The following is a 22,268-nucleotide window of genomic DNA, read 5'->3' on the forward strand; positions in this document are numbered from 1 at the left end:
ATAGAGGACAAGCATGAGGACTGTTTGTATTGCCTCTATCCTCAGCATTCTGCCAAGGAATGTAAGATTTGTCGCACTCTCCCGGTCAAGACATTGAAAGACAGGGAAGGGCGACTGCTTCTGTGGCTCCAGAAACTGAGGAACAAGGACCAAGTCTCCTCAGGTGAGAGTGAGTGTTCCTTCAGAAGTTTCCACTCCTCTCCTAAAAGGCCTCGACAGACATCTCCAGGTCAGTCTGCTGTGCCTCCTCACAAGAAGCCGAAATCTGTGGAGGGTCATCCTAAGGTCAAGCCTTCTCTTCAGATGACAGCCTTCAAAAAGCCTGCGGTGGTATCTTCTGGCCTGCCTGTGACGATGTCAACAGTTTCCATTTCGACATCCACGGCGACTACTTTCTCCATGGCTTCCACTGCCACAACGTCGTCGACGATGGGTAGGTCAATACCTTCTGTTATTCCTCTCACAAAACCGCCGAGGACGCTCCCGTCGACGTCTGCTTCATCGTCGACGAAGACAAGGCTTCCAGCGTCTATGAAGAAACCATCGTCGAGTTCATCGTCGACGAGGACTTCGTCGTCGTCGAAGCCACCGTCGACGAAGACACCGTCGACATCGGGACCGTCGACGAAGACTTCCTCGTCAACGACGAATACACCGTCGACGACGGCTCCGTCGACGAGGACACCGTCGACGACGACACCGTCGACGAGGACTCCGTCGACGAGGGCACCGTCGACGACAACAGCACCGTCGACGACGACACCGTCGACGACGACACCGTCGACGAGGACACCGTCGACGAGCACACCGTCGACGAGGACACCGTCGACGACAACACCGTCGACGACGACACCGTCGACGACGACTCCATCGTCGTCGAGCCCGTCGACGAGGACACCGTCGACGAAGCCGTCGTCGTCGTTGATTTCTGCAGTGTCGACGCCGCCGTCGACGAGGGCATTGTCGTCGACGAGAACATCATCGACGTCGATGCAGTCGACGATGAGAATGTATAATAACATGTCAACTATTGTAGACGCTCCATCAGACGCTACAATGAATCTACAATCAAAGGGCTCTCCGTCACTGAAGTATTCCTATACCCATTTTAAGATGTCATCATGCATGGTGACACCAGAGATGACTTCACCTAGCAAAGTCCAGCAACTGCTGCCAACGCAATTTCTGGAGGCAGAAGACCCTGACGTGGAGAACATGTTTCCCATAGCATCCAGTCCCTCTCATCTTAACATTAAGGTTCATGAGAGTTCAGACTGTGAAGATCTCGAAGAGGTGACAATTCAAGAAGAAGTTCGGCAGCATACCACTGTTCAGCCTATGGTATGCCTCCCGGCTTCAATTGTCTCTGACCTACAGTTTCTGATTTCAGACTATAAACAAAGATTTCCGTCTTCTGCTCCTGCTTCAGGAGTGCCAGCACAGCAGGAAGCTCCAACACCTCAACGTCGCCAGCGACCACCTCCGCTGGTTGTGCATCCTGAGCATGAGAAATTGCCTCCTCAAATTTCTTCTGATGAGGATGAATATGAGGAAGAAGTGAGACATGATGAAGTCCAAGATGAGGAAGGTGAAATACATGATGAGGATTCTGATGATAACAACAACCAGGATCCGGCATCCCCAGAGCAAGTACAGGATGATTCTCCCCCTGAAGATTTAGGGGGATTCCATAATATAGTAGGGAGAGCGGCTGCGAGATTCAACATCCAAATAGCTTCGGAAACGCAGGACTGTTTCCTCCATGACTTTAAGGAATCCTTCAAAAGATCTGTTCGATCCATCCCAGTAATCGATTATATATGGGAGCAAGGACTTAAAATTATGAAAAATCCTTCCTCACTCATTCCAGTGCCGGCTAGACTTGAAAGGAAGTACAAAGCCCCAGACACTGCTCCCGCATGCTTAACTGGCCAGACTAAACCGGACTCAGTTATATCACAGGCCGCTCAGCAGAAGTCTAGCAACCCGTCAGCGGCAATAACAGCGCCTCCTGATAAAGAGGGGAGAAAACTTGATGCCATCGGCAAAAGATTTTCTTCTATGTCCGCCCTATCAGTCAGGGCTGCAAATTCTCTAGCATTACTAGGTCGCTACAATCGACAGATATGGGCAGATATAGCTCCATATCTAGAGGCAATCCCAGAAGACCAGAAAGAAGAGGTTAAGAAAATTTTGCTGGAGGGCGAACGCTCTGCCTCAGAGATGATCGATGTGGCCTTAGATATCGCGTCCACAGGATTTCGTCAACTGGCAGGAGCAGCGGTTTTGAGACGCCAGGGCTGGCTAAAAGCCACAGCATTCCGGCCTGATGTGCAAGCCAAAGTTCTAGACATGCCATTTGATGGCGAACTGCTCTTCGGTGAACATATCGATGATATGCTGCAAGGTATTAAGAAGGATACCGACACGGCGAAAGCCTTAGGCACCCTACAATACAAAACTAATTCCTTTCGAGGATCCAGAGGTAGAGGGCAGCAGAATAGGGGCAGCTATCAAGGTTACAAGTCCGCTTATAACTCTTCTCAGCAGTACAAGCCTCAATATCAGCAGAGACAGCAACAAGGACGAGCTTCCTACAACAAGTCGTCCTTTCGAGGGAAAGGAGGAAAGAAGGATAATTACAGACGCCAATGACTGCTTTCTCCAGCATACCTCCACCTCTTCTCCACAATTCGCAGTTGGAGGAAAAATTACCAACTTCCTTCACAATTGGAAACAAATTACAACAGATCGTTGGGTGCTGCAGTTAGTTCGCTTCGGACACACTTTGGAGTTTGTGGAACATCCTCCTCCGAACCCACCATGTCCTATGCAGCACAAGAATCTACGCCTACTTCAACAGGAGCTCTCTCTAATGCTCCAGAAAAGAGCAGTGGAGAGAGTTCCTCGAGGTCAGAAGGGGAGAGGATTCTATTCCCGATTCTTCCTGGTCAGAAAAAAGGAGAAGAAGCAATGGAGACCAATACTGGATCTGAGAAACCTAAATATATACCTCAAGAAGCAGTCCTTCCGTATGGTTACCCTCCAGGAGGTATTACACCTACTCAATCCAAAAGACTATATGGTATCCTTAGACCTCCAGGATGCCTATTTTCATGTCCTCATTCACAAGAGTCATCGACAATTTCTGAGGTTTGCAGTGGCAGGCAGGCACTACCAGTTCAGGGTTTTACCATTCGGCCTGAAGTCAGCTCCACGCATCTTCACGAAGTGTCTGTCACCAGTAGCGGCATACCTTCGCCAGCATCATCACCAAGTCTTTCCCTACCTAGACGACTGGCTCATCAAAGCTCCGACTCGGATAGGCGCAGCCAAGTCCTCTTCGGCCTGCCTTCATCTATTCAAAAATCTGGGCTTAACACTCAACCAGGAAAAGTCAACTCTCCAACCGTCACAACGTCTCAATTTCCTGGGAGCAACGTTGGATACACAACAAGAGAAAGCCTTTCCTTCCAGAGAACGTCAGGTCAAGCTGAAGACTCTGGCTGTCCACATTCAGGCCAAGCAGAGAGTCAAAGTTCGACTATTCAAATCATTGCTAGGAATGATGTCTTCCAACATTTTTCTCATTCCTCACTGTCGCCTACACATGCGGCCTCTACAGGAAGCCTTAACAAATCAGTGGATCCAATCTACAGGGTCTTTCGACGACTGGATCAGGATCACTCAGGTCATGAAGAAAGCTCTGAGATGGTGGCTTCTGGGCGACAACTTAAACAAGGGTCTCCCTTTTCTTCTCCCAGTCTCTCCTCTTGTGATAACCACAGACGCTTCACTGGAAGGATGGGGGGCGTTCCTACAGGAACTGCAAGTACACGGTCAATGGTCAGTGGCAGAAAAACAACTCCACATCAATCTGCTGGAATTGAGAGCAGTGCGCCTGGCACTTCGAGCATTTCTGCCCCGTATCAGGAACTCCCCAGTGCTTGTGAGGACGGACAACACCACCACAATGCACTACCTGAACAAGCAGGGGGGTACTCGATCCAGGACGTTGTCTCGAGAATCTCAGCAAATCTGGATCTGGCTGGTACAACACGACATTTCTCTGCGGGCAGAGTATGTCCCAGGAGTAGACAACACCCTGGCAGACTCGCTAAGCAGACAGCGTTCACTTTGCCACGAGTGGGAGCTCGACCAGCAGACGCTCGACTCGGTGTTCTCCCGTTGGGGCAAACCTCACCTGGATCTCTTTGCGACGAAAGTGAACGCGAAATGCCAACATTACGCAAGCTGGCTTCCCCAGAAAAGGTCCCTAGGGAATGCCTTTTCGATGACATGGTGCAACGTCTTTGCTTACGCTTTTCCACCGTTTCCCCTGATCCCCAGGGTTCTGCGGAAACTGAAAGCAGAGAGTTGTACCATGATCCTGATAGCCCCAGCGTGGCCGCGCCAACACTGGTATACGGAGCTACACCTTCTATCGCTGGAACCTCCAATTCTATTCAGGACATGCCCACATCTCCTCACAATGAACCAGGGACAAGTCCAGCATCCGGATCCAACATCTCTAAAATTATCAGCTTGGCTCCTGAGTTCAGAGAGTTCCAGGATTTAGATATTCCACAGGAATGCAGGGTCGTCTTAGCCCGGGCTCGGGCTGAAAGTACTAATAAGACGTATTCCCTCAAGTGGAAAAGGTTCTGTTTGTGGTGTAGAGCTCAGAATTTGCATCCGTTCACTTCTACTCCAGCACAAATTCTGCCCTACTTGCTCCACTTAGCCAATTCTGGACTGGCACACGCTTCAATAAAGGTCCACCTGGCGGCCATCTCCAGGTTCAGACGATCTTCGTGTGGAGCTTCGTTATGGACCAACAGACTAATCAAACAGTTTCTGAAGGGATTATTCAGATCTTTCCCTCCAGTTAGAGCACCTCCACCTACATGGCAACTAAATGTGGTACTAACTCAACTAATGAAACACCCGTTTGAGCCAATCCACAGAGCAGATCTAAAATATTTGTCATGGAAGACAGCTCTATTGCTGGCGCTCACGTCGGCAAGGAGAGTGAGTGAACTGCAGGCTTTTTCTGTGCAAGACCCCTTCATCCAGTTCAAGAACGACAGGGTCATTCTACGGACTAACCCTAAGTTTATACCGAAGGTTCCGTCCTCTTTCCATCTCAACGAACCTATTGTCCTACGATCTTTCTTCCCGAATCCATCATCTGCGGCTGAAAGATCTCTTCACTCATTGGACCTCAAACGATGTCTCAAATTTTACCTTCACAGGACGGAGCAATTTCGAAAGTCCAACCAATTATTTGTTGCATTTAGCAGACCCAGGAAAGGCTTAGCTTTAACAAAACAGAGCATTTCCAGATGGATTTCAGCGGCCATCGCCTTCTGTCACCAACAGGCGGGCCACCCTCTGCCTTCAAAAGTACGAGCACACTCCACTAGAGCGGTTTCCACCTCCTTGGCGCTCTTTGCTGGGGTATCCATTGTCGACATTTGCAGAGCGGCGACATGGAAGACACCACATACGTTCACCAAGCACTACTGCTTGGACTCTGAACTTATGAAGGATGCAGCAGTGGGGCAGGCTGTCCTACGTCATCTATTTCATTAGTGGTGAGCCTTCTTCCTATCATCCCACCTTCCAGGTAATTTATCGCACATTTCTTATCAGGTTGTGAGTATCATGTAAACTGTGTAACAACTTGTGATAAGATTACTATGTCTTTACGAATGTATTATGCGAAATGTGCTCATTATTGCTTGCTATTCTGATTCAGGCATGTGAATCTATGAAAGATACCCATAATACTGGATAAGAAATGCGTTACTTACCTGTAACAGCAGTTATCCAGTATTGGTATCTTTCATAGATTCACATGCAACCCACCCGCCTCCCCTGGAAGGGCTCACCTTCTCCCTCTCAGTAGGTACTACTTAGCACTGTGCTTACGAAAATCTGAGGGACTAGGGCTCCTTCCAGGAAGGTGAGAAGGGTGATGGTAGCTGATTGGCTCCTGGCCAAAGTTTGGTCCTTTTTACATAAGGACCTAGATAGGCTACTAATGTGAGGCCACTGGCCTAGTACTAAGTATATGTCTATGTGACATTACTATTGTTATTTACCGGGGACTCCTACCCCGACGACGGGGAATGATTCAGGCATGTGAATCTATGAAAGATACCAATACTGGATAACTGCTGTTACAGGTAAGTAACGCATTTCTTCTGTGATTAGATATTTATTGTGATCAGAGTGTCAGCATGGTTTCAAACATCACCCACCAAAAGATCTGAAACTTACATCAAAAATCTCAAACCCTGCAATATCCAAGACACCAATGTAGTATTGCCTGGCTTGCTTGGTATCCAGCTGTTGGTTGATGCGGATCACCATCCATAAGAAGAGCTTTTCATAAATAGACTTGGAGAGCGCACCAATGGAATTATAGACCTTTTGGGGAAAAGATTACATTGGTCAGCATCAAGCAGTGTAGTTAGCCGTACATGTTTAAAAGATCCAAATATTTTTGTTAGTCATATGCAAAGAAGGAAAAGTTAAGGATATTGCTTACGGAGAGGCTGTGGTGTGAGCTCCTAAAGCTATTCCGCTGTTTTCTTGAGAAAGTCCTCCACACCTATTGCTAGAAAATACCATGTGCAGAATGGGCTAAGTAGTTTCAGTTTTAACTTTTTGTTTTATTATATGGCACATTGTAAGATAATACCTTTCAGGTTTATACATAATACAGACTCTTTTTCTCTCTGGGAGTTCAGCTGCAATCTATGTAAGGAGATCTGCATGTAGGGGGTGGTTTTAGGGATGAATGCTTTTCATCTTCATTCTCAGGCTGGAGTATTGAAACATTATTAATTTTATGGTCCTAATTCCAGTTTCAATATCAGTAAGGCAAGAAAAAAGACAGGATGTCTTCTAAAACAAAGTCACTATACTCCTTCCCAAGACAATAACTATACAACAAGTACTCTTAATGTGCAGTAAATAGTTGAAATATCCTGTCCATTCAGGTAATTTGTATTGGACTTTATTCCTGTTTCCAGTGTGTAGATTAGAAAATGCATAGAAGTGGTGGATTGATCAGCAAAATGGCCAATTAGCAGCTACTCTTACCAGCTCTGCCGGCCCGTTTCATAATCCCACTATAATCCTGTGATCTTCATACTGTCCAAATTCAGAAAACATGATCAGATTGCCAAGGTCCACAACAGAGCAGGCTGAAAGAAATGCCCATAATGACCCACCAAATTAGAGGCCTTATAGGCCCCTTCAACATGGTGGCGAGGATGGAGAGTGGTGAGATCGGGACACCAGACAATGATACTCGCAGTGAGTGAAGCCAGAGAAGCCTCTTACCCGCAATAGAATAAGGTGCAGATGGCCCGCATCTTTCTCCCCACCAGAACGTGTGGCGCTGAGCACTGGACCCTGAGCAGAGTCCGTGGCGGGGGGGAGGTGAAGTGGAAGAGACGAAAAACACTCTGAAGTTACGATGCAATGGAGGGACACCACAACTGACTTATCCGATCACCGGGGGATAGATGCAGACTGGGCCGGTGAGGACAGGTGTGGCACTGGGGCCAAGCGAGGACGTGGACAATAGGAGTCGCATGAGGCTGCGCTTGCCCTGTGGACACCAGTAGAGTCTGCGAGGACCTTTAAGAAAGTGCACTGTTGGACATTAGGGCTGGTGGGGATGACATTGCGCTAATGCTTGATGCCCTTTGGTTCGCGGATGGGAAGAGGCACAGAAGGAGAGAATTACCACACTAGAACAGTGCGGACAGAGGCGACGGAAAAAGGTGCTGAGTGTCCCGTGAGGCAGAAGGGGCAGTATGGAGGCCTGTCACGAAGGTGTGGGTGAGGAAAACTCCCTCTCCACGGACACTGAAGCATTAGTAGGGCAGACTTGCAGACTGAGAGGAGAAGGTGGATGGCTGTTGGCCCCACTACTTTGATATTTGGTGGTCCTTGTCCCTCCATTTGTGAGAAAAGATGACAGGGCAGAGAACGCTGAGCTCTTGCCACTTAAGAGATTTTGCCCTGTGGAAGCTCCTGGTGAACAAATTGCTGTGACATTGTTATTATCCCCACAAGGTAAGAGAAGTTGGGGGCGAATACAGGAGGGCGCCACTGCAAACCAGGTCGAGACCTGGCAATAAATAAAGGCGACACCCCTGTCCCACTTCCAGCAATGAATGAGACTGGGACATCAATGACCCTAGAAGCCAAAATAAGACTGAGAGCATGCTAGACCTCACAACAAGAGGTAGTGGAGTTAAAGATTTAGCCTAGACGTACCGAAACATGGGAGCCACAAACTACATCTTCCTCCAGCGGTATGCAGGAGTCAGATCTTCATGATCATTTTCAAAAGGGGGGAATGGACACCTGAATTGTGGCGGAGAAAATACTGCACCACGAGAACTTCAGCCAAGGTGATGCAAACACACCCAACATCCCTTTGAGAGTCCTGAACTGGTATAACGTCCTCTTACTGGTGTCCCTCGGGCTCCAGCTCCCAGACACTACCACAAAACTAGCCAACATGGTCAAAGACAAATAACCGAAGCAACGGAAACAGGGCAAAATGGTGGTAGGAAGAGGAGACAGCTACTATGCCCACAAAATCAGCCAACTTGGCCAAAGACAAATGACCCAAGCAACGGAAACAAGGCAAAATGGTGGTAGGAAGAGGAGACAGCTACTATGCCAGACAAATCTGTGCTCCTGCAGGCCATACAGGCTTAAAGGAAAATCCTGGAAGGGAGAATAGGGGAGGACTGCTCTGAAGTTACTCTCCCCGCCTAGATCTTCGTAATGTCTCTGAAATAGTAACCCAAGCAGAAAGCAGAATATCAGAAGTAAAAGATGTGACGCATACCCCCTGAAATGTAGTCACAGACGTTCAAACTACCCTGAAAGATTTGGCCCGGAGGGTCGACAATGCTGAAAACCATGCACGGACAAACAACCTGCGTTTCATTGCTCGCCGGAGGGGTTGAAGGCTCCAACATGGGGACATTCCTGAAAAAATGTTTGAGAGATTCTCTTCCTACAGCACAGTTCTCCTCATGCTTTGAAATAAAGCGGGCCCACAGGGCTCTGACTGCCAAACCACCAGTGGGAGCACCCCCAAGCACAGTCATTGCCCGTTTCCTAAATTACCAAAATAGGGACTTGATACTACGAGAGGTGAGGCACATGGGAAAGATCAGGCATGCACAATTTAAAATCATGGTGTTTCCCGACTACTCCAGAGAAATACAAAAACAAAGGTGGACCTTTGATTCAGTCAAAGTGAAACTGCGGGCAATGAATGTGCAATGCACGTTGCTGTTCCCAGCAAAGCTTAAAGTCCTAATTGGGGGTAAGGCCATCTTTTCCAAGTGCCAGAGAAGGCTTGGACCTGGGTAGAGGAACGACTACCCCTGAGATGGGTGTGGTGGCTTTGTAGATGAATGCATCCACTGTAGGGAGCCTGTGTTCATCCTCATGGTCAGAAGGAATAGGACACATTACAACGCACAAGTTTACAACGTGTGCCATTACAACACATTTTTTACAACGCAAAATCTATTATAGCGAATGTCATTACAACGCAAGACATTACAATGCATATTCCATTACAGTGCAGATTTCTATTCTAACTCCGCTGGGGCGTTACTTTGGGGAATGCCTTGTAATGGCACACATTGTAATAACATGCATTCTTATGGATTTCGCGTTGTAAATTTGCGTTATAATGGCAAGTGTTGTAACGTGTGCATTGTAACTGATGTTTCCCGGTCACAGGGTCAAATCCCTGTGGGTCCACTCAGCCTTTCATCCTTCTGTGGTTGATAAAATGAGTACCATTGAGCTGGGTAACAATAAACAATTATTCACGGCCAAGATACCCTTCTGGCTGAACGTGTGCTTTACACATACAAATGTTATGTTATGAGTCTGAAGAGAGCAGAACAGGAACGGCAGCATAGAGTCACTTGGGAGGGGCCAGACCCAAAAGTCGGAGAACAAGCATGGGACATCGTAGTGGCATTGCGAATAAACAGCTGTGGGGACCCCAGTCCCATATGACAACAGATCCCGGGGTCTAGTCCCTCATCAGACACAGAAGGAGAAACGGCCTAGCGGGTAAAAAAGAAAACAAGCAATGGTGTGACACCACAACTGACTTACCGATCACCAATACTCCACAGACTCTGAAAATAACAAGAGCCAATCTGGAAGCGGACTCGTTAACCCATACGTCCCCACCCTGTCATAAACACAACATGAGACAAGAGATATGACTGAACAAGTGAACAAGCCAGACGGAGCCGTGGAGGATGAAGGGTCGGCAAAATACAAAGAGCCTTTGGCTGCACTCTAGCTAGCTCTTCAACCTAACTCTTTTTTTTGTACCCTACAAGTTTAAGATTGACTAGTCTGTAACTAAATTGCAGAGTTTCTAGGGTTACAGGGTGAGAATTTGAATCGAGGAAGGAGGGGGGCGACAAGCTTCTCTGACCTACCGCGACACAGTTGTCAGGTTGACAGAAGGGGTAGGTCCATTGGGGATATTGGGGAGGGATGGTAGAAATGGTTGGGTTAAGCTGTTGGGAGTTTTCATACATTTGGAGTGGAGTAAGAATACAAATAGGTGCAGCTGTAATGGCCACCATGCAGAATAGTGAGACACCATCACACCCCCCAGATGAGCGAGGCTGACACTCAAGATGATGGGAGAAGCTCCATACTGTTGTGGAATGCAAACAGGCTAAGGAATAAGATTAAAAGAGGGCTGGTGGGCGCGTACATCAAGAGATTAAAACCTGAAGTGGTCCTGCAACAAGAAACACACTTAAAGGGCTCACAGTGTGGGTTCCTAGGTAGAGAGGCCTACAAGACACTGGCACATGTGGGATTCACAACGGGCTCCCAAGGGGTTGCCATATTGATCAGGAACATCCCCTCCCTTCAGGATGGAAAAACATGGGTTGACCTTAACAGGACATATGTGGCAGTCAGGGGAATGGGGGACAGAGGGACACAACCCTGGTCAGCATGTACGCCCCTCCACAGTTACAAAGACAGACACTGTACAAAGTCACAGAAATACTACTGATGGTGGGCTCCCTCAGACAAATAATTGGGTGCAACCTCAATGATGTTATAAGCCCACACCTAGATTGTACTAGCTCGACTCCAGGGTCACGGAGGGAGACTGCACTGGCAGGGTTGGCGACAACCCTGGGGCTGTTGGACCTGTGAGGCTGCTGCTATCCTGATGACCATACATACTCCTGCTTCTCAAGTATCCACAAGGTATTCTCCAGACTAAACTACATTTTTGCCCCGGCGGGGGAGGTAGAGAAGACAGAGAAGGCAGAATAACTAGCCTGGGGTCTGTCAGACCACTCGCCGCTGTGGCTTACAATTGGGGCATGATCTCATAGATCGAGAACAGGGTGAAGGCTCAACGCTTGTGAGTTAAGGGACAAGATTGTCGCCCAAGAATTTAGATCAGACATAGAAGTATATTTTAATAAAAACAAAGACTCAGTGTCACTGGCCATCACACTTTGGGAGGCCTACAAAACGGTACTGAGGCATAGGGTGTAAAACATCATAGCATACAAAAAGAAAAGAGAGGTACACGAAACAGAAGTGCTGGAGAAGATACTGGTGGAGTTAGATGGACAACCTAGGGCACCAACAGACCCCTCATTGTTGCGCATCATTGCGATAATCCACATGGAATATCAGGCATTAGGCCACCAGGAGGCCAAAACATTGATCCAGGCCACAGAGCTTCGTCTCTGCGATGCAGGCGACAAAGCAGGGCGACTGCTGGCATTGTTGCGCAAGAGGGAGGGAGAGGCGGGATGGGTACATACCATATTGGGAGAGAGTGTAAAATCCTATACCACAGCCAGAGAGATTGCAAAGGAGTTTGTCCTAAACCATGTTTACTTCTACAGAGCACGCCCACTGGCGGACACTCTCCAGATAAGGTACTTCCTTGAAGGGGTGCAACCCTGACAGCAGAAGACTGCAATCCTTAGAGGAAGATGTGGGCCTTGTGGAGGTGTTGGCGGCTGGAGTCAATTTAAAAACAGGGAAAATCCCTAACCCTAATGGAATACTGGCAAAGCCCTTTAGGAGAACTGCCGGAATAGTGAGCCAATACCTACTTAAACTGTTCACGGAGGAAAAGGAGAGCTGCACTGTACCCCTGGGCCTCCATAGCTTCACAATAGTGGGGATTCCTAAGCCCTGGATGCCCATGACGAAATGTAGCTCCTATCACCCGATCCGCCTCTTGAACATACAGGCCAATTGGGCTTTATGCCAAAGAGGTCACCCAGATTCAATATTTTCAGGCTTTACAATGAGTTGGAGACAGCACAGCACAGAGACGGCCCTCATATGTTGCTGTCCCTGTATGCAGTGAAGTCATTTGATGCAGTTCATTGACCCTTCCTGAGGCAGGCTCTGATGAGATACGGATTTGGTCCCAAATTCCTGGTCTGGATAGAATTTTTCTCTATAAAGAACCGGTAGCCCCAGTGAGGAGCTGTCTGCAACTTCCCAAATGAGAGGGGCACGAGACGTGGATGCCCTTTGTCCACCCTATTGTTCGCCCTGCTGGAGCCATTGGCTTGTATAGTCCGATTACACCCAGGCATCATAGGGTTTAGAAAGAGTGTGGGGCCGATAGGGGACGAACGGATCTCACTTTCCGCCAACTACATCCTGCTGTATGTCACAAGCCCCAATTCTACAGTCCCATTATTGAACAATATGGGGCACATGCGGGTTAAAAGATTAATTGGGACTAATCCTGCTTATATCTGGCAGGACGGCACTTTGACGCACATGTCCTCCCAAGAAAATTGCGCATAGATAGAGAGGGGTTCCGATATTAGGGTTCTGTACGTAAACGCAAACAAGGAAGATAGCCTAGAACGCAACATTCGGAGAGTACTGATAGACTTCCCTGGGGATGGAGAAAGATGGAAAACACTACCCCTAACATTATTGGGAAGGGCCGCCATGTACCAGTTGATAAAACTTCGTCAGGATAGAGGGGGGAGTCTGGACTTTGCTTTGTAGTGGGGGCATCCAGGAGTGGCACTGCAAACATTACAACTTATTCAATATAATGAGGGCATTGCCCTTCCAGACATAAGCGCATGCTATTGTGCGGCTCACTTAATAATACTCAATGACCGGGGACACTCACCTGGGGACCGCGTGACCTAAGCACTATAGGGAACTCAATTTCAAACTCACTCACACCTACACTACTGTTTGACCTAAGCACTGGAGAGAACTCAATTTCAAACTCACTCATACCTACACTACTGTTTGACCTAAGCACTGGAGAGAACTCAATTTCAAACTCACTCATACCTACACTACTGTTTGACCTAAGCACTGGAGAGAACTCAATTTCAAACTTACTCATACCTACACTACTGTTTGACCTAAGCACTGGAGAGAACTCAATTTCAAACTCACTGATACCTACACTACTGTTTGACCTAAGCACTGGAGAGAACTCAATTTCAAACTCACTCATACCTACACTACTGTTACGGTGGGAAATGGTCAAAGAAACTACTGTTAGCAACTCAGGTGACCATAGAAGCCTGGAAGGGGTGGATAAAATGGGATGCACGGGTCACACGAGTGACTCCCCTAAGGGTAGGAACATGTCTGAACGAAACTGGGAAGTTGAAGGGTTTCAGGGCATGGGATTCCCCTGTGATTTCCAAACTTGGGGACCTCATAGAAGACGAACACTGATTCTCTTTAGTTCCCTCTGAAGAGACAATCAACGCAACACATTTCAAATACTTACAATGCAAACATGCCTGGAAAGCTGTGAAAATCAACATAGAGAATATCCCTGAATATGCATCTTTAGAGGGGAGACAGCTCCAGGGAGAGATATCATGGGCCTATAGGACAATTATTAACAACAGGCCTGACTCATTGAGGAAACTAAGGGCATGATGGGAAATGGAGGTGGGAGACCTGGAGGATACGGACTGAGAGGCAGCTATGATACACCCAAAAGAATTTGCAATCAAATTCAGACTCAGACTGATCTAATTTAAGATCCTACACATGGCATATGATGACAGGGCCCGCTTGCACAGATTTGGAACGGGGGACTCCCCCAGTTGTCTGCGTTGTATGGCAGAGAGGGGGTCATTCATGCACACACTGTGGAAATGCCCTGACATTCACCTGTACTGGACCAGTATAGTGTAGGAACTCAATAGAGTACTGGGAGAAGCACGACCAATTAACCCTAAGTATTTCCTATTTGGTATACTCACAGAGGTGAACGTCCATCGAGCCAAACTTCTATTTAGCAATTTGGGCCTTGTAGTGGCAAAACGGGAAGTGGCTAAACATTGGGGTGCCCCAAACATCCAACCCTTCGCAAATGGAGAACAGGGTTGGATCCCTACATGGCAGCTGAAAAAATCACCTACAAGGCCAGAGGAAGCCCAAAGAAGTTTTAAAAGGTATGGTGTCCCTGGATAGAACACTATGGTATAGATTTGGGGGAAAGCGAGGAACCACCCCAAGCCACACAGGCTCCGTGATGCGTGAGGAACATTGGGGTTATGTGATACCTGATTATGGAGTGGCCACTGCGATACCATCGATACCATCGATGCTGCGCTGTGCTGTTGCAAACCTTGAACACTGTGCTTTCGCGCTCGTGTACTTATGGTTTTTAGTGTATTATTGTGCATCTTATGTTGTTCTCTGAAAACACTAATAAAAATATAATTTTTTTTAAATGCAGAGAAGCAAGTCTGTAAAGTGGTTGACATTTTTACATCCCAGAAGACTGCCCTCAAAGGGGTTAATTGGCTTTCCTCAAGACCGTTACCCACTTGGTGTGTGTGGCCTCACGGCTTGTGAATATGTTATGAAGTGCGATTTTTAGTAATACAATACAAGACAAGAAAAGGCCATGGGTGGGTTAAGAGTTTACCATCTCCAGGAAACCGTAACTATGGGTGATTCTGCATCCCTACAGAGGGGTCGGGAAATTGCTGAATCATATTTAGTCTTTCGCAACACCAGTCCAGTATGGCCACTCCATGAAGACCCCCTTACAGGTCTGAGTAATTTGCATGCATTTTCTTACTGCACACTGGAGTCAGGACTAATGTTGTAGTTTAAAAGTCAGTGGTTTTAGCTTTTCCAGTTTTTTCCCTTTCAAGCTTAGGACATTACCACCATGAAAACACACACATAAGGACACCAGGAGCACCCTTCTAGCAAGGATTGTAGCCCTCATTGGTACATCACCTTTGGAAGGAGCCCTATGATGAAGTATGCCATCGTTGGTGTGGGTGAGGGTTTGGATCTGTAAGTAGAACATCACATCCATATCTGAATAAAGAGGATAATCTGTCTTCCAAAAACACCAGCACAAAACTATGGAGCTTTATCTTAGCTACTTCAATACAAGCAATGATAAAGCAACTGTACTCAAGCCATTATTTCCCAATGCGTCTGTTTTACCAGTAAAGCGCCCTTTAGAAATAGGTATTTTACTGCTGCAGCTCGGATAGCAAAATAATACTATTACTAAACAGTCACAGAATGAGGCAAAAGAGACACCACTGTGTCCAGAGTGCTGCCTGCTGAAATGGAGAAGAAGAAGAATGCTGATGCTTTGACCTTGAAGTCGAAGCAGTACTTTATGACTGAAATTTGCAAGCATAATTTAAAGTTGATAAGGGAACATCACAGAGATGCACAAGCAACTCTGCAATCGATCTATCAAATAAAAGAGTAGACCCGCCTAAAGTGGGAAAATATGTGGCACCGACAGTTGACAGACAAAGCAGAGCCGTTGGTTCTTGTGCTGTTGGATCTGTATGCCACATTGATTCAGTATCTCACACTATTCTATTTGCCGTCTACAGGAGAGTAGAATTAGGGGAAGGCGCTCAATTGGTGTATATATTACCTAGAAGTTAGGTCTTAGGCAATCTACCTACCCTATTTGTGTCAGAGTTCAAGACACAATACCAAGGCATTCCTTAGGGGTCAGCATTAACCCCAGTGCATTTCAACATCTAAGTACATCTGTTGGTTAAGTTGGGGACATCTTTTGGCCTTTGCTGCATACATTATGCAGACAATACCCAACTTATCATTACCATGGAAAGATCGAGCTCTGCCCCCTTTGAGTTCCCCCAACTGTGTAAAGCTGCGGTGTCGGATTGGCTACTATGTAAGATTGTGATGTTCAACTCAGAAAAAAACAGAGGTGCTTTCTTATCCCTTGTCCACTGGACTTCTGCCTTCTGCCCTCCCTCTGTCTTATCTGTCTCTGCCTTAACTGTAAAAAACATGGGGGTATACCTCGAGTTGGAATTCTTGTTAGAAGGGCAGTTCAAACATGTTGCCTCTACTTGCTTCTTCCCTCTGAAGGTCCTCATGGAAATATTGCCCTTTCTCTGAAAAAACATAAATTTTGTCTATGGGAACCCTCAAAGTGCCGCTAGACATTCCCGGTATGTCTGCCTTCCCCCAAGAGTTACCAGGACTTCTGGTATTAATACATTCACTGAGGTGAAGTTCCGGGCCTCACAAAGGAGACCTTGTAGTGAGTGCAACGGAGGAGTCCTGTAGTTTCACAACAGAATGCAGACCAGAATGGTGAGTTGAGGATTTTTGGCTAAGTTCGGTTGAAAGCTCCAAGTAGAGATATTAATAGGTACATTGTGTCCATGGGTCAACTCAGATTCTTTTCTTGCAATTCACTGAATTGTCCAACAGTAGGAAAAGTAGCGGGGGTAAAACATTCTATGTAAGTTGGATTTTTAGGCGGACCAATGACCATTATTTTTAATATGACAATGGCACATCTGCTTTTCGTCACATTACATTTTAGTTAAGTAATAAATGAAAGCTTAATTTACACCAGCCCTTAAGCAGCCATATTTTAGAAGTGGGTGAAGTTTTTGTAGCACCAGCGTACACATGGGAAGATGGGACATTTTGATATTTGCGTAAATACGTTGTGTTTGGTGACTTCACTTGTGACAGAAAGCACAGTGACTAAGTCATTAATTTAAAATATGTATTACACACAGTATAAGATAAATTGCACACAGTCATAAAACGTGCAAAAATATTTCGTTTATATGTTTTAGTGTTTTCAAAAGTTACATTTTTTGTAATGTGGTGATTGTAACTAGTGCAAAAAAAAATTAAGGTTTGTTTTAGAGGACACATTCTAGATTTATATTTCTTTCGCGTAGCAGACACCCTAGAGAGAATGCTTGTTCCTTCTACCTTTCCCTTCTCCTACTTCACGCTAAAGAAGTCCCTTCTTCTCCCATTTCAACCTGAAGCAACTCAGCCGTTCAGGAATACTTGTTTTTTTAAAATAAAAAGTATGGGAACTGTTTTGATCAAATTGTTAAATCTTGGGAATATCTTTCTCCCACTCCATGCAGCCTTCGACCTCTGGGATGCAGCCTCTGCACTTTCACCCCAATCTTCCTCTTTGCCCATAATTGGCATCCATGAATCAGGGGCCTGAAGCTTCTGACACTGTGGTGAGGATCATGCTGGTACTTGCAAATTTGCATCTGCGGTTTCATGAATTTGACCCTAAGTGTGATATATATCAGCCTTCTGTAGTTGTTTTATTTATTTAATGCTAAACTTATTATGCTCTTTACAAGGAAAATTACAGATTTCCTTGCAACATTTAAGGACCAGGGCATAGCTGGGGTCATAGACTAAGCATTCAGTAAATGAGGGGGTTTGGGGGTAGGTGAAGCACCTAAAAGAAACAGAATGACAGGAATATGCTATCCATAGCTAGTTTATGTGGAGACAGGCAAGATTCATTTCAGTGTTTTCCTCACAGACAAAAGGTTTGATTGAGTCCTTTGGCAGGGTGCTAACGTTGCCCCTACTTAATGTTCTGGGTTAATGTTGGAATGCTTACTGCTAACTGAAGGTACACAGGTAGCTAAATGGATCTTAGACCTGAGTATAAATAATGACAAGCTAAAGTGGGATTCCATTTACAAAGGAGTACCCAGAGTGTTTATTGCCTGCCAAGTGCATGTACGAGGCCAGTGATGATATCAACATTTCTTACAAATAAATCGAGTGTCTGCTTTAGATTCCAGCAAGGAAACATTGCTCATAAGTTACTGGTGTGTCTTTGGTGAATAGATTTTGACTAAAATGTTTCATATACAGTTCAGAAATATTAGAACAATTGCTATTTTGAGATAAAGTTCCCACATAACCATTTTTAAGGATCACTGAGAGAACTGTTCTGCACATGGGATCTAAAGAGATTATCTGTTGGTACTAGTCTAGATGGTTAAAGATACTTTTTCTATTTTGAAGTGCATTTGTAAACTATCTTATCACACTTCAGTGAAAGAATTGATAATTGATAAAAGTGGTTCTGAGTTGCCTTCACTTCCATTTTTTGTAAGTTTGCCACAGTGCAACTGTTGTTCAGAAAGAAGTTCGTTTTATTGATTCCAATATGTCAAGGCTATGTTGAAAATGCAAAATAAATGTTGAAAAGGTACCTGATTAACAGTCTGCCCCTTAGTGACATATTCATTGCCAACCTTCACTCTTGGGTAGCACAGTGATTTCAGTAAGTCAGCTGAGTTCAGACCCATCAAATAAGAAATCTTGTCAGCAACTGCAGGTAGAAATGAGAGGTGTGAGTGTGTTACGGTCTTATGCTTTATCATCTAATTTTACAATTCACGTAACCGGTCTGTTGTTTCATCATCTAATTTTACAATTCGCGTAAACACTTTAGCTTGTAAAAATTAGCATGTTGTCCATCACAATGCAACATGTTCTCTATTACAGTGTAACTGAATTTAAGCCACACATTGCCTCCCATTCTAGGGGTCTTACAATCTCATTACTTGCCTATGCCCATTTACAGTTAACAGGTTTCTGTAATATGAATTTGTCAGTAATCATTATCTTGTAAAAGTCAAGCGAGTGACTGATTAGTCTTGTTAGGTGTTCTTCTTTATTGTCTCCACAGACATGAAAGTGTTGCAATTAAGAAGTAGTATAAACACTGAATCATCTTTACACTAAATAGTATACAGTGCTCTCTCTTAGTTTTAAAGTTAAGGGAATATAATATATGGGGTTTTATTGTGCCTGTTCGTCAAACTGTCTTTATATTCTGTCTCTTCTTAAATAACTTTTTTCTCCTACAGTGTAAATGACACTGCTGTCTGCCTCTCTGTAGCGTTCCATCTTCAAACCCATCTCACCTTGCTGTTTTTTCATCTATTCTATAGGCAGGCTCTAGTTTTAATCACTGGACGATAATGTTGCACTTTAATTACTGATGATTTTCTCTTTGATGAAGTGCACTGCATGCCCTACCTTCTGTGCCATCGGGCTCGGCCTGCTCCTCACGCTGTTTCTGCTTGAACTTCATGTTTCCGTGGTGAATGACTGCTCCTGTCAGTTTGTAGATGGCGAGCTTCTCATCTTGGTTGAACCCGAGGATATCAATGGCACTCTGTGATGAAACAAGGGGGAGATTTTTATGAATGATACTATTTAGTTTGGGACATAGCCATATATTGGTTTGCAGTCCTTATTTATATTAATTTTAATTGACAACGCAAGGTGAGCTGTGGTTATTGTAACTCACATCAGTAGCCAGCAGCTCCTCTTCGTCATCAATGCTCTTCACCGTAATTTCACCCTGGCTGATGGTTGGGAAGTCATATGGGTTAGTGGTAATGAGGAGCATTTCTGTTTTGGAGAAAGAATACGAGGAGTCAAATGTTACAGTAGGCCCTTGCACATGACACACCAATGGCTATCTAGGTGCAAAGTGCTTGAATTCCCTTCTGACTAAATGTTATGGGTATCTAAAAATCTAACATTTTACAGTTTAATTTATAAATATTTTAACACCTTCATTTAGCGACACCATCAAGTGTTTTCCTTTCAAAACAATTTTGAGGATGCTATATGTTAACCCCTTGAATGCTCATGACGAGCTGAGCTCGTCATGAGCCACGGCGCTCCGGTGCTCATGACGAGCTCAGCTCGTCATGAGCCGTGGAACGCTCGCATGCTGGGATAATTCCCCTGCTGTGCTGTGCTGAGCGTTCCACGGGAACGGGTGTGGCCGTGACGAGCTGAGCTCGTCATGAGCACAGGAGTGCCGTGAGCTTGTCATGAGCATGTGAGCGCTGTGCGCGCCCCCCTCCCCCCCAGCACAGCGGGGGAATATCCCCCGCAGCGAAGGGGTTAAAATAATCTAAGTCAGTCATTAAGATTCAAGCATCCTTGCAATCTAAACAGCTTATGATTTCAATATTAAATATTTGGCTGGGGTATTTCTTCAGGATAATTAATGGCATAACATGGGAGGAAGATTTTCTACTCATGGGATTAGATGTCTGCAGCCTCTACACATCTATCCCTCATGATTTATGGATAGAGGCATGTCTTCACTTCCTGCGAGCAAGTTCCCTGTCCCAATAATTCCACACTGCAGCCATCCTAGACATGATCAGGTTCTGTCTTGACAACGAATTAATTTATGACAACAAACACTATCAGCAAACCATGGGCACTCTGATGGGGAGTTGTTTCGCCCCCAGCTAGGCTTGTCTTTACATGGGCTGGGGGGAGAAGCAAACCATGAGTGACATCCGTCTCTATGATGAACATGTAGTTCTCTGGGCTTGCTACATTGATGAGATCTTTGCCATCTGGAAAGGGTCCAATAAACTTGCTTTACAGTTTGTGGAAAACTCAACTCCAATATTCTTAACCTGAAATTCACGAGTAACATCAACAAAAACAGCTATGAATCTTTAGATTTAAAGCTCACCATAATCAATTCTCAGGTTGACACTGTCCTGTTTAGGAAAAAACCCAGTGACAACAGCATTTTGCACGTAACTAGTTGCCATCCTAACAGTTTAATCAGTAGCATGCATGTTGAGCTAATACGCACAAGGTGTAATTGTAGTAATGAAGCAATTCTTGTGAGAATGTGAGAAAATAATTATGTTGGGCAGGTTCCGTGCTAGGGGCTATAGCGCAGACATAGTGAAGCTATTGACATCAAAGTGAACAAACTCAAGAGGGAAGCTCTCCTTGTCTCAGAGAAAGAAATCATTTACTAAACAAGCCAATGAATTAAGGAGTGTGCACACAAACATTGGTATGTGCTTCACACTAATGACATTATCTCCAAACCTGTGACCACTCATCCTCATACGCAAGAAGTAAATTCCTGAAAGACTTACTCTGCAATAATATGATCACCAAGCAATGTGATAATGGTAACATTACCACTGCAGGATTTGTGACATCAGGAATGCAAAGCCTGCAAGTCCAACGCTGATATATGCTCATTTGTGATACCCAAAACCTCCCACAAGTTCACGATCTCCCGTGGCTTGTCATGTAACTCTGAATTCTGTGTCTATGCCTGTGCAATCTTTACTATATTGGGAGCATGATACATAGAGTAAGAAAACGCATATTGGAGCACATGTGCACAATGACAAACAATATCCTGTGGCAATGCAATTTAAGAAATTGCATATGGGCAAGGCAGACATGTTATATTTTTTTGCATTTGACCAGGTCGTGACCCACATCTGGGGGGGGGGGGTCGGTCGAGGGCGAAAGTTTTCTAGGGTTCAACATTCAATATCCACAGGTATTGAATACGGATGAGGAGCTAGCTGTACATGTTGGATAAAGTTGTTACTATGAGGGTGTGTAGACTGGAGTAACTGTTCATTGTTTCTGCTCATTCATATTTCGCAAATAATCCCTCTTTCTCTGAAAACTTTACACTTCATGTTTCTATCCTCCAATTATAAGGTTTTGTCACATTTGTTTACAGGTGCACCGTTTTGGTATGGGAGACCACAAATTTAAATAGGCATCTGATTGAGTTAAACAAGAACTATCTTGTTTAAATTTTTCTACTTTTTTTATTGCTATCTGTGAACATTTTTGTATTGATGTGCAGATGATTTAGGGCCCAGTATGGGTACATTGTGACTGTAGCTATTATTTTTCTTTCGTTGGCATTTCGATAGTTTTTTATTTCTATGATAAGGTTTTTTCTGGCACTAATTTGAGTATATATATTGAGTGTTTTTATGACTTATTACCATTTTTGAATGTTATTCATATGTGGATGGCCTCATTTAAGATTTATATTACTGCCATTTAGTTGT

The 22,268-nt window shown here is 45.2% G+C and overlaps 1 protein-coding gene across 1 annotated transcript in view; it reads right to left on the minus strand.

Annotated features, from left to right (window-relative positions):
* The window catches only part of LOC147684412 (myosin-4-like), a 59,368-nt gene that overhangs the window by 24,502 nt on the left and 12,598 nt on the right, over positions 1-22,268 (minus strand). The window contains exons 10-13 of the mRNA XM_086940340.1: positions 19,703-19,806; positions 19,429-19,567; positions 18,597-18,715; positions 6,286-6,435 (exon numbers count right to left, since the gene is read on the minus strand). Coding sequence (XP_086796466.1) covers positions 6,286-6,435; positions 18,597-18,715; positions 19,429-19,567; positions 19,703-19,806 — 512 coding nt within the window. The remainder of the gene's footprint in view (positions 1-6,285; positions 6,436-18,596; positions 18,716-19,428; positions 19,568-19,702; positions 19,807-22,268) is intronic.

This window comes from Lissotriton vulgaris, chromosome 10, assembly GCF_964263255.1.
Source record: "Lissotriton vulgaris chromosome 10, aLisVul1.2, whole genome shotgun sequence".
Lineage (NCBI taxonomy): Eukaryota > Metazoa > Chordata > Amphibia > Caudata > Salamandridae > Lissotriton > Lissotriton vulgaris.